Raw genomic sequence first — 12786 nt, forward strand, 5'->3', positions numbered from 1 at the left:
CTTCAGGTAAACTGTTTGAGCGAAAAAGTTCAGACAATCTCACTGTGAAGAACCAAAGTAAACTGGTGTAGAAAATTCAGCGAGTTACTGGAGATGGTGGAGCCCACAGCAGAGCTAAAAGACCAGTGATTTTGGATATATTGTTCCCAACTGTTTGCTAAATCAATAGCCCTAAATAACAAACTTGACCAACTGATCGTCTACTAGGGCTGTGTTGCCCTGGGTTTTTGAGGTTTTTCTGCCTCCTAGTGCCTAAAACAGCTTAATGCAGCTTTAATATTTGCATTACAGCTGGAAACACTTTGGGGGATTAATGCCATATTTATTTAGCTGAATATTACCGTTCCTGCTGCTAAGTGTTTCTCAAAACACAGGGACTGAACACTTGACAAACTGCAGCAGCTGGCTGTAACCCAGCTATAAGACAAGAGTAATTATATGAAAATCAAATGCACTGTTGGAGCAAGCCTATTGGAAAAAGCACAAATGAAAAAAATACTGCCTGCGCACACACACTCAAAACCACAATTATATTTATTTTTTTCCTGATAAACAGACTGAACTGAGATCAAAATGTTGTCTATTTAAATTACTCATGCCCGTAACCACAACGGCTTGCAACAGTGTCCTGGATTCTATCTAGAGAATATTGGTCCAATCCCCTTCTGTCTTCTGTACAAAAGTGCTATATTTATCTCAGTCAGCCGGTTGAGTGTGCTCAGGAGTTAGAGAGATCAGGCATCATGTACGTGTTTGCACCAAGAGTGTAAATGAGAATGTGAACATTTTATTAAGCATTTGAAAGGCTATAATATGTGTTTTAAGACTGTGTGTGTTTGTGGAAATGCTCTAGTTACGGTGGTTTGCAATGGAACAGGGACAGCAGATAAAGGCAGTCCAAGCAAAAGCAAGGGACACAAAAAATGAGACAGATCGTGATTTAAGAGGGTGTTGTTAGAGAGGATTAACCACTTCCACTAATGATAGTACCCTGGGTGCTGGAGCTTCATTTTTCTCAACTTCCGTTCTTTGTCTCATCAGGGTTCTGGTGAAGTAAGGAAAAGTAAGACCTCAATTTCTAACCCTCTACTATAAAACCACAAGCCCTCCAGGAGATGTGACAAGCAATGACACATAAAAGGGCTGTTTTTGTTAATTAATTAAATAATTAATTTTAAGTGTTTCATGACTTTAAATATTTTTTCCATGCTAACAGTATCACAGTTTAAAAAAAAAAAAAAAACTGACTGCTTGAGCTTGAGATATCAGTAAAATTTAGGTGGGTGTTCAATGCTACAATGTTAGGGTAATGTGCAAGGGTTATTATGACATTTAATGAGTGTCACCTCTGAGTGTGACAGGCTAATAAATGAACTGCTTTTTTCACCTATAAAAATATGCTAGGATGAAGAGAGGTGTGTATGCTTGCAGATGTGGAGTGCTACATAGCAAAAAAACCTTAGGCTTAATTAATGGGCCTTGAGAAATTGTGTGTGTGTGTGTGTGTGTGTGTGTGTGTGTGTGTGTGTGTGTGTGTGTGTGTGTGCGTGCATGTGCATGTGCACGCAACTGTGTGGGTATGCAAGCAAAGATGTGTTTCCCCAGTTCTGTACTAAAAGAAACTGGTCTGCAGGCAGTTGGATGGTGAGAATAACTTGGCTCCCTGCTGCTCAGCCCAGAGCTACCAACAAATTTGGCTGCATTCCTGTCTGACCCATTTTCCACTATATATGTTCCCTCCTGTACATGTGTTGTAGTGGGGCACAACTATGTTAAAAGTAGCGTAATTTGTCAACCAAAAAGATCCTGTAGTGGGACTGCAGTTCTGATAAAAAAATTTTTTTTAAAAAGTACTGAGAACTACAAAAATGCAGTTTATTGCAAAACATCCAAAGTCAATGGAACTAATCGACCAAATGTGTTTTCAGGTTTACTGACCTAACTCACAATTCAGTTCTCTCTGCATCAGTGCAAGTATTACTGGGTCCAAAGGAGTATTTGACATAATGAATTACATGGTTGTTGCAGATTGTACTATAAAAAGGAAACTACCGTATGTGGTTCTGTTTGTGTGATGAACAGAAAAGCAGATTTCTGTCAAAATGCCAATGTGGGAAACTGCACCATCCATTTCAGTAAAAATATCTATTATTGCTGGCATATTGCTCTTATATAAACTGGCTATCATTACTCATCAAGATAACATCTGCAACTGATAAATTATGATATATTCAATGGTAAAGTATTACATCTCCCCATCAAAACAAAAGCTTGCTTCTCGAGTGGAAAAAGACTCAGGACTTCGGCCAAATAACTAAGAATCGCACCCCCTTCTACTTCTGTCATTCTCAATGATAACACCGATATGTTTGAATTTATAACAGAAGGTTTTAGGGGACAACCGCTTTATTTTTTCAGCTCCTGGTGTGATAGTATTTCTTCTCTTTTACTTGTAGCTTTAGTTATCTGACAATAAAGGAATGATCATGAATATCTATTTTGTAATTTTAGGCAAGTATGAAGGGCCACTTTTTCAAGCTAGCGGGGCATGGAAATATATTGATGTCCATGTGGTTTGAACTAATAGCCTTTTAAAATGAGCTATCATCCTTCCTGGCAATTATTTTAAGAGGAACCTTAAAGGGAAAACAACTTTGAGGATGGACTCAAAGTGGGCAGGAACAGGGAAGGATACATTTGTTTAACAGAGATCCAGCAAGGTATCTGTACAAAGAAATCCAGACAGTGTCCGAGTGAGGAAAAGATAACATTTTAATTCACTTGCCACAAATCTGGTTTGATAGTGTTAGTTGTAAAGAAAAGTTAATTGCATTTGGGAATGGGTGGCAGAGATTGAGTAGATGCTTTTGAAATATGAACTGATTTCAAATCAAGTCACTGCATTTACGATGCTTTACTTTGCTGAACCAGACCTCTTAGTAAATCACATATTTCTCAGGGACATGGGGTTAATTACAAAGCTAAAAACTAACCAAAGTTTATCATCAAATACACTCTATATTGTATGTATTTGGTCTCCATATACTAAATTTATGTTGAATGAATGAGTGTGGAAACCTGGTGGTTTACTTGATGGTAAGACAGCAGAAGATAGTGGTTCTTATATATATAGGTATTCAGATGCATAGTGACTCGATTCTGTGTACCGCCAACTGTGTTCAACTGTGTGAACATCAAGGAAAAAAGTCTTACCTTCCACTCCACTTATACACTTGACACGGTCACGGACCTCCACATTGTACCCCTCAAATGACATGAAGACTCCATCGGGGTGGTAGGGCTCACGCTGTGTGTAAACCTTTGAATAGCTGTGCTGGAACTCGAAACGATCATAGCCGTCATACTGCACTACTTTGCCGTACACCTCAAAGTATTTTTCCATCCAACTGAAGGGCAGGTAGATCTCGCCGCCCTCTCGCCGCCCTTTGATAGTCGATTCATCATTGATAAGACAGTCAATTTCTTCATACTTGATCCCACCAACAACCCCAACAACAGGTGGGGGCTCTGGAGGTTGTGGAGGGTGTTGCTGGCTGCTGATGCTAGCATCCCCGACCTTCGGACTTGGAGCCACTAAGGCGGCACGGGGCAGGAAGTGTAGGGAGGTGTCGCTGGAGCATCGGTTCCACAGCAACACAGTGATGAGTGTGAAGAGGGCGCAGATAACGATGAGGGTTTTGTAGTTCACCCGAGCAGCCAGGCAGCGCATGGTCACAACTCACCTGTATGACACAAACAAGAGATACATAGGAATCATTTACAGGACGGATAATTTGTTGAAAGTCATTATCTATTACTGAATTATTATTATTAGAAAACAAAGGATGAAGTGTAAAAGGTGCATATCTAAATACACTGACCTAAATGCAGTCCATAACATCTAACACAATTTTCACTGGCAGAGAAAAATCCTGCAATTAGCACATTTACATGCATACAAGAAACCAGGTTACTAGGAGAAATAAGGTTATGCAGGAAATCTGATGACACGTTTTCATGCACTCTAGTAATCTAGTTACTGTAACATCTGCCTTTACAATGCGGCAGATCAGTAATCAGATTTCTCCCTTCCCCTGACTTGGAGCCATGGCTGTACTGACAATGCAGTGAGAAGGACAGGCTCTGTAGTGAGAAGAACAAAATCCCCCCCCCCACAAGAATGTGTCAAATAGTCAAATGTAGAATGCAGGATTTACCCATTTAGCAGGACAATGACTCATCTAGACTTCGAGAGTCTACTTAGTACCAGTTTCGGTTTTAGTCAGACTTATTAAATAATTATTGTAATAAATAATTAATTAAATAAAATAATTTTGAAAACAAGGAAGCTTTGTTATGTGTAATGATCGTATCTTTCATCCTACAGCACTTCTGTTACTGCAGTCCCTGTCTGAACACTTTATTTTGCACATGTGTAGATATAAAAAGCTAATTAGAAAAACACTGTTAGGCATATACATGCCCAAGATAACCAGCTTTTTCCAGGAGAAATTTAGCTGGAGAAATCTCTAATCCCCTACCCTAATTACCGAAACCAGGTTTCTGGTTTACACAATGTTTAAAGCAAAAGAAAAGAAAAAAAGCCAAAAAAAAAAAAAAAAAAAAAGTAGAGTACAACTGTTATCCAGTGTTTCTCTCATTCTTTCATGAATGCTGCTTAGAACAACTTTGCCTAAATAGATGACAAGTTGTAATTTGAATCAAGCACTATTTTGCTCCCTTTTTTTTTTTTTGGGGGGGGGGGGGCGACTGCCTGGCTGTGGATAATCATAAGCACCTAAGCAGGACAGTGTTGGTAAATGTAGAGTCTGCTGTTAAGACATGTGGTCACACATGCAAAATTGCAGGTTTGTGACCAGTAAGAAGCTCTGGACTATGCTTTGACTGTGTCTCAGTTACTAGCCAACAAACAACTACTGTCTGCTATTGGATAAAATTTTAAAGGTCTTTTGGTATACTTTTTTCATATTCACTTCTTTTTTCTACCCCTCACCGAAACTCACACACTGCTCTATCTGGTATATTAGCAATTAAAGAAATAGTACAACATTTTGGGAAAAATGCGTATTTACTTTCTCCCGATACTGGCCTCCCATCAGTGGCTATTAGACAAATCTAAAATAAATTTTAAGGTTCTTTTGTTTAATTTTAGAGCACTGAATGGAATAATGCACCAAATTTCATGTTTTATAAGGATGTATTTTATATGGATGGAGATCTCATACAACGCAAAAAGTGAATCAGACCTGACATTAACGGACCAGTCAGTCTGGATTCACATTTGCATGTCCTCTGCATGTCTCTGATGTTTTCCCCATGCCAGCAAGAAATCAATATACATGCTGAGGTGTCCTCCTCCACACTAATTACAGTTCATAGAATTTACTATTACAGTGATAACAGAGCCAGGTCCTCTGATGACAGAGGAGGGAGAGGAGGAAAATCATTACTCTCCAAGTTTATTTCAATATCTCAGATTAAACCAACACACTACTAAAGGTCAGCTCAATTATTGTGCATTGATTACACAATAGTAATCAGCTATAACATTGCAGAGTTAAATTATGGTGCTAGCGGTCTGTTGAACAAAGTTAATGTCTTAGATGACTCTTAACAAGTAGGAAAGTGGACCTCCAGAGTGTTTTAACAAGCAAGTGTTGAGGGAGTGCAATATGTACAAGATAAAGAATAGGCTCCCTCTAAATTAAAACTTAGAAGTAAAACTGTAAAAGCCAAATACTGAATTCAGGCTCTCTTGTGTAATAAAGGGGTTGAGATGTGTTTACTCAAATAGGTACAGAACGTATTTTGATTAAAATCTGATTAAAACGTATTTTCTTCATTTCTTATGGCACAATTAAACACTTTCTTTCATCTAAGCCCTGGTTTAAAACTTTTCGCTGTTGTCTTCTAGTCGTCGGCGGAAAAAAAAAGCTTTGGTGGATCTCTGCGCCTGATAAATTATTGCCGCACATAAAAACTATCATGGATATTTGGAGAAATGTCAGCGTGGTGCAGTGATGAAAGATTGGGCCGGGGGGAGTTGTGCTGAAAATTTGAGGTGAAGGGCCTGAGGACTGCACCCTGAAAGATAAGAAGGACCAGCCCTGTCAGGAGACCAACTATAAATAATTGGCTCTTTTTATAGCGATTCTTCGCTAGTGTTGAGCTCAGGCTCAAGGTGGATAGACATGGGCTTAAGCACTGCAGCATGGAGAGTATCCTAATGCCTTGCAATGACTAGGAGACAATTTGTCTAAAGCCATGTCCCATTTCATGAACGCAATTTACCCTGACGCCAGAACAGTAGACACACTGGAAGAGGAGTTAATGTTGCGGGCCAGCAGATTACAAATGCAGTTGGTTTATGGATCAAGTATCATGAATGTTCCGATTCAGGTGATCACACAGTCAATCTCATCCACATTTCACACACAAATAAGCATTTCCCATCTTGCTATGTGGCTGAAACTGGTTCTAGTGGTTGAAACTAACTAGAAACTGGTGACATGGAAATGTATTATTAAAAAAAATAATAAGAAAAAGGCCAAGAAAGAGAGTGCAGAAAAGAGACAAAGAAATACTGACTGTACAAGCAAGAAAGCTGAACTCAAAATGAACCAGAAGTTTATTTGTTCAATACTTCATTGCAATAAATTAAAAACCACAGCAGATAAAACTCAGCAACATTCAAACAGAGTACTGAGATTCACAACACACTTGGATATTCACTTGTCAGAAAAGTGACTTATTTGGCAGGGAGTCTTTCAAATATCAAGCATGTTTTATTAGGATAGGATTCCATCTAGACACAGTTAACAATGCTCAGAAATATGTGTCAGCCTTCTCACACCAGGGTGGTGGCAGGGCCCTGTCAAATGTTTAATCTGACCTGGGCCAATCTCAGACCCCTCCTAAACCAGGCCTGTCTGTAAATGGGTTCTGGCTCTTAATCAGTGAGTTTAAATGCAGCCTTGGGTTGTAAACTTGGGTCGTAGCTTTTTTTCTGTTGTTTGCTAATCCTTATTAAATGATTCCATGTTTTATTTAATACTGTTTATTGGGGGGGACATGTAATATGAATTCAAGAACAGCACTGAAAGCATTCATTGTGAAATGGACCTTGCGCTGCAGCTCGGCACTGCCAGCTGAACTTCAGAGAATTAAAAAGGTTCCCAGCGGCACTACAGGGGAAAACTGAGAAAAGCTCAACTTTATGCAAATGTCCTCTGATGCTAGGTGAGTGACAACCAGGTGAGAGCCAATCAGGGTTGTCTTGATTCTCACAGAAATGGAAACATGGAGTTGATTACGACTCTGCTCCACTAATGGAGTGGTGTTCGCTTTCAGCTGAGAAAGAGGACTGCAGGCTTGCTTTTTTTGGCAACACTGTTGTATTAAACAGTTTCAATAACACATACCACAAGGTAAAAACGACTTCAAAAAAAGCTATTGTGTACAGTGTTCTGTCAGAGTGGAGTATGCAAATGACAGGCTCAATGCAACACACTCACAGTGCCACAATTTAAGAGAGGCCGAAGACTGCATGCGACTTATATCTCTATGTGTGAATGCAGAGCTAAGCTTTGTTCAGTGCTCTCGTTCATTTGAATGGAGCCAGTCCATCAGCACAGCGGGTCGTCCGGCAAAAAATCTGAACCTAGCTCCATGGTTGCTGCAACACTACATCATCTGGCAAAGCAGTGTGCTGGCCAAACAAATACATGCAAGCGCACATTTCTAGTGGATTATTTTGTAACGTGAATGACTATTAAGAATCTTTCGGCAGTGCTGTGGTATCTGATAAAATCTTTGAACGCATTAATCTGTTACTCAAACTGAACTTTCTGGACCTTAAACAACATGCCCCCCCACCAACGCAGCCCCGTGTCATTTTATTTCAAGTCTCTTTTTGGTCTGAATCCCTGCTTCGGCAGCAGAGCCAATACACTCGTCCTGTCTTTCTAAATCCACATAAAGAGTAATATTTTGTTTTATGCCTTGTAAACTAAGTTGATATGAACACTTTTATTGATGTCCTCTCGACTGTGTTTTCACAAATGAAGATGTAAATCTTATCTGCTGCTATGCACAAGTTAATTACGAGGCAAATAAAACAACATTTAGCTAGTTACGCACACAGTAGCTGCATTGTCTCTGGTGTATTTTGACCCAGATCCACTTACATCTGTTAGGAGCCTGCTCTCACCAGAAAGACAACAATATGGGCTGTTTTTTCAAAAGCTTAGAATGACTTATGTTTAGGTCTTCCTGACAAGCAACCTTTTCAGTTGTGACAGTAAGGACCTTTCATTGCTCAGTAGTAAAGAAAGACGTTGTGTGGCATTGTGGCAAAACTAAAAAATCTGTTAGGTCAGCGTGGATAGTTGAGACAATTCAATACTGGAGAATGCAATCTTCTATTTTATTTGTTTATTTTAACAAAAAAACAAGCAGAAAGCTGGTGTGTCGAAATTTGTTCCCCCTTCAGATAGTGTTTCCCTCCCTTTAAAATGGTGTCTCCTGTTGCGTCCATTTCTACGGTTGGAGTAAGGCTTAGGTTAGGTTATGGTTAGGCGAAGCAGAAATAACTGGTTAGGGTAATGTTGAGGTCAGGTTAAGCAATATAAATACAGATACAGTTTGGTTCAGATTTAGGTAAGGGAAACAGACTTCGACACATCACCATGCTATCTAAAATCAGACTTTGAGGCAGCATTGTGCCGGCTTTGTTTGGTTCAGTGTAAACAAGAAAGCCAACATCGTGACGGGTCTTCTCAATGGCAATATAGAGGGATGTCTATTTAAAAGAGGCTACAGTCTGCCAAAACAGTCATTAGATTTGTTGTTGCCAACATTGCTGGTTCTCAGTTTAAAAGGGGCTACGGTACACTGTAACACATGGAAATATTTAGATGTCTTTATTCACCAAATCCCTGGTGATAAATCGGGGAAAATTCTAGCGGGCACCTAATACAACAAACTGTTAATAATGAGTAAGTGTTTTCAAAAACATCTCAGTTTGAGCAGTGCATGAAATCACACTGTGACCTTGTCCAATACATTTCAATTCAAACTAGCTGCTAATCTCTATTGGTCCCTAGTGCAGAATGTACAACATTTACAACACTGTCAAAACTGCTGCAGCACTCGGAATAGGGATGGGTGAATGGAGTTGTTTTTCTTCTCCTCCTGTCCTCTGGTGTAAAAATCACAAGCAGTCATCACAGCAATAAAAGCTGAGTGCTCATGAGCCACCCTTGGGGACCTATCGGCGCAGAAGCCCGGTGTATGCGTGAGGTGCAGGTGTTGTAGCCCTAACTAAACTCCTGACATTTTCACTGCTCTCCTCCATGGAGGAAGTAAGGTAGGGGTTTGAGACTGCGTGTAAATCAGCTCACGCTGAAGCTGTGAGGGATGTTAGCTCCTGTGAAAATGGGATGGTTTGTGTGGGTCTTTGCATTTGTGTGTGCATATGTATTGTGGGTGTCTGCTGTGGTTCTGAGCCATATTATCACATTGTGTGGGCATCATGGTGAATTGAAGGCAACAACTGACGGGAAAAAAACAAAATAAACAAACAAACAAAAAATCTTGCATCTTGATGCCACAACAATTTAATATGTGATTTGAGTTACTATAAATCTCTCTTGCTACCAGTTGCAACACTCACATTCTTTTAATATTATACATTATGTAATTGAAAGAAACGCCTCAAAGTGTTGGTCAACAACATAAACCAAAATGTAACACGAATGATTTCTAAATTTCAACAACAGATGGATACACAAGATTACAAAAATCATTACACGTGGTCGTTTTGTGAGGGTTCGTAAACTACAAGATTGAGTCAACAATATCAAAGTTGGCGCTGATCTGGGGTCATTTATCGAGTGGTCATATTCAAGATGCATCTTAGCCTTTCAAGAGGTGCAACTGTAAATGTGGATTTATAATTTTGCATCAAGGGCTATGCTGTACCTAATGAATGAATCAATCTACAGGACTCCCTTTAACCCCTTGCATCGACTATAAGTCCAGCTAAGTCACTTGATATTGTGTAATTTGACAATAAGTCAAGGCTGTAAGAAAAAAAAGAAGGCCAGTTTAACTGGACCTAACTGTTAGTAAAGTACACTTTGTAACCAGAACAAGTCAACTAATGCAATTTTATAAATGTTGTGCAGAATCTGCAGTTACCCGTTTCAGCCTGGCCATTGTGTCTGTAGACCCTCGCTCTCTCTCATGGACAACAGCTGACACCACAGAGGTACAGTCAGAGAGAGCAGAGAGGTCTGCATATTCATGGGGCAGCACTGGGGACTCACTTGATGGAAAACTGCTGGCTGTACTGTCACTAATAGCTCCCTTTTATAAAGCCTTTTCAAGGCGGGAATGTTGAGCCTTTATTCCACCTCGCCATTCTGTATAAAAAGATACGAACACGGAATGGAGGGGCATTGTTGTTCCAGCAATAAGTCGTCAGCAGAGGTATTCACAGGACTGAATTGACGTCTGTGTAATAGGGAGCGCCGACAGACGCTGACACTTGTGTTACATGTAACGCCTCTGATTCTGAATCGCCGGTATGCTATCTAAAAATCACACACTGGGGCAGCATTATGCCGACTTAGTTTGATTCAGTGTAAAGAAGCAAAGCTGGAATAATGAGGGGTCTTCTCAATGGCAATATAGAGGGATGTCTATTTAAAAGAGGCTAAAGTCTGTCAAATAGTCATTAGATTTGTTGTTAGGGTCTTTTTTAAAATAAAGTTGCTAAAAGGGTCTTAAAAGTTACTATATCTAGTAACAACAAGGCTGCAACTAGCAATTATTTTCAGTATAAATTAATGTTCAGAATATCGTCTCAATTGGCGGATTAATCATTTGGTCTATAAAATCCTAGAAAATAGAGGAAATTCACAACTCCCTAAATCCCAATGTAATGTACACATCTTGTTTCTCCAAATGGCCCCAAACCCAAAAATATCCAGTTTACTATAAACTAAAAAAAACGAAACTGGCATATCCTTAAATTGAAAAATGACTTAAAATCATTAACCTGTTATGAAAATAGATGCAGGCTAATTTTCTGTCAACTGACAAATCAATTCATTGTTGCAGCTCTGAATGGCACAGTTTTTGGTAACGATATAGTGGTTTCAAGTGTGATTACCATTAAACTGTAAAATATGCACTGAAGACAAAAACCTTGTTGTTACTCCAGGTCTGTAAATAAAGTATGGCTACATTTCTTCCTGCATCGCTCAAAAGATTGGCAGAAGTTCAGCTAATAAACCTACACCAACACAACAGACCAACATGTAAACTTACATCACTGCTCAGTAATACAACTTTGTTTAGAGGCAGCCGAGAAGTGAATAAACTGCTTTGAAGTTAATGTGCCTGTGTTTTATCTCTAGTTGGAGGATTAAGCAGGTCATTACCAAAAAAAAGCTTATAACTGAGGACTACTGAGGGATTAAGAAACCGCTTAATCAAATGGAGGGGATACAAGAGAAAAATATGGATCATTTTAGAGGAAGGTCGTGCTAGCTGTTTGCCCTACAACATAACACACACTGTGTGGCATAAGATGCTAAAAAGCTATGAAAAGAAGAAAGGATGTAAATCATGCTATGGTAGGATTTAGTGCACATGGTCAACAAGTGCCTGCAGCACAAGAAGCTGGACTGTATAATCTGGCAGTAAGGGGGGAATTGGAACTGTACATCAGTTGTGGATTTGCCGTTTAATAGTATTTGCACGCTAACTGTTTTGTCCCAGACTAAAACAAGAAACAAAACAAAAAAACAAAAACAAAACAAAACAAAAACAAAACGAACAACAACTGCATTCCAGTTACATTGTATGTACACACAATATTTGTGCAAATTTTTGAAAGCAAGAAACAGTTCACTCAATATTTATAAAAATGTATTATAGCAGGTTCACACTGAAAGTTTTGAAGTGTAATCAACAAGCTGATTTTAATGGTAAAGTTGGTATTCTGTGTGTGTGTCTTGTGACCAATATCAGCAAACATTACATTTCCAAAATGAGTAACAGTATGTCTTTATTGTTTGTGGGCTTGTGCAATATGATATTGTCAGATATTACTGGTTTCTATGTCCTAATGACACAATGGTTTCTCGTATTTTTGTCAGTCAATGAAGTAATCACGAAGCTTGCAGTTGAGTCCAGTTTAGTACTATAAAGCACACAGTAACACAAACAAAAAAACAAGACAAAGGACTCAAGTATCTTCCAATCAGACGCAATTTACAGATTATTTATTCATCTTTTTCTTAATAGGTAGAATAAAAGCAAGCTCATAGGAAAACCGCCAAACTTGAAACATGTTGCAATCCAGAATAGCTGCCTTTCCAAGGCATATTTGTGTTCTTTGTGCCTCTAAACGCCTGTGAGCAATTATAACACATATAAAACACTGACCATGACACATAGCAGCATCAAATATCATGAAATTGTGTGTTTATACTAGTGCTGTATTCGAGTGTGTGTGAGCATCAAGTCCAGTAGTTTCTCTTCATGCAGACACACAATTACCCGAGTTATACAAGCTAATTCACCCTGAGTCAGTTCAAAGAGCTCCGTCTTTCCTTATGTGATCAAAAATGATTCAGTGATGACAAGGAGGAGGAACGCAGGGCTTAGGGGGACTTGCTACAGCTATGCTTATTCATTTCATCACACTAGCAAGACCAGGCCATTTATCACAGTGGATGTAAGAGTATGCGGAAA

The 12786-nt window shown here is 39.2% G+C and overlaps 1 protein-coding gene across 2 annotated transcripts in view; it reads right to left on the reverse strand.

Moving 5' to 3' along the window:
• glceb (glucuronic acid epimerase b) overlaps positions 1 to 12786 on the reverse strand; it is a 52906-nt gene that overhangs the window by 12061 nt on the left and 28059 nt on the right. For both annotated transcript variants that reach the window (XM_040140675.1, XM_040140588.1), the window contains one exon: positions 3214 to 3743. In XM_040140675.1, coding sequence (XP_039996609.1) covers positions 3214 to 3730 — 517 coding nt within the window. In that variant the 5' untranslated portion in view covers positions 3731 to 3743. The remainder of the gene's footprint in view (positions 1 to 3213; positions 3744 to 12786) is intronic.

Source organism: Xiphias gladius, chromosome 1 (assembly GCF_016859285.1).
Source record: "Xiphias gladius isolate SHS-SW01 ecotype Sanya breed wild chromosome 1, ASM1685928v1, whole genome shotgun sequence".
NCBI classification, from domain to species: Eukaryota; Metazoa; Chordata; class Actinopteri; order Istiophoriformes; family Xiphiidae; genus Xiphias; species Xiphias gladius.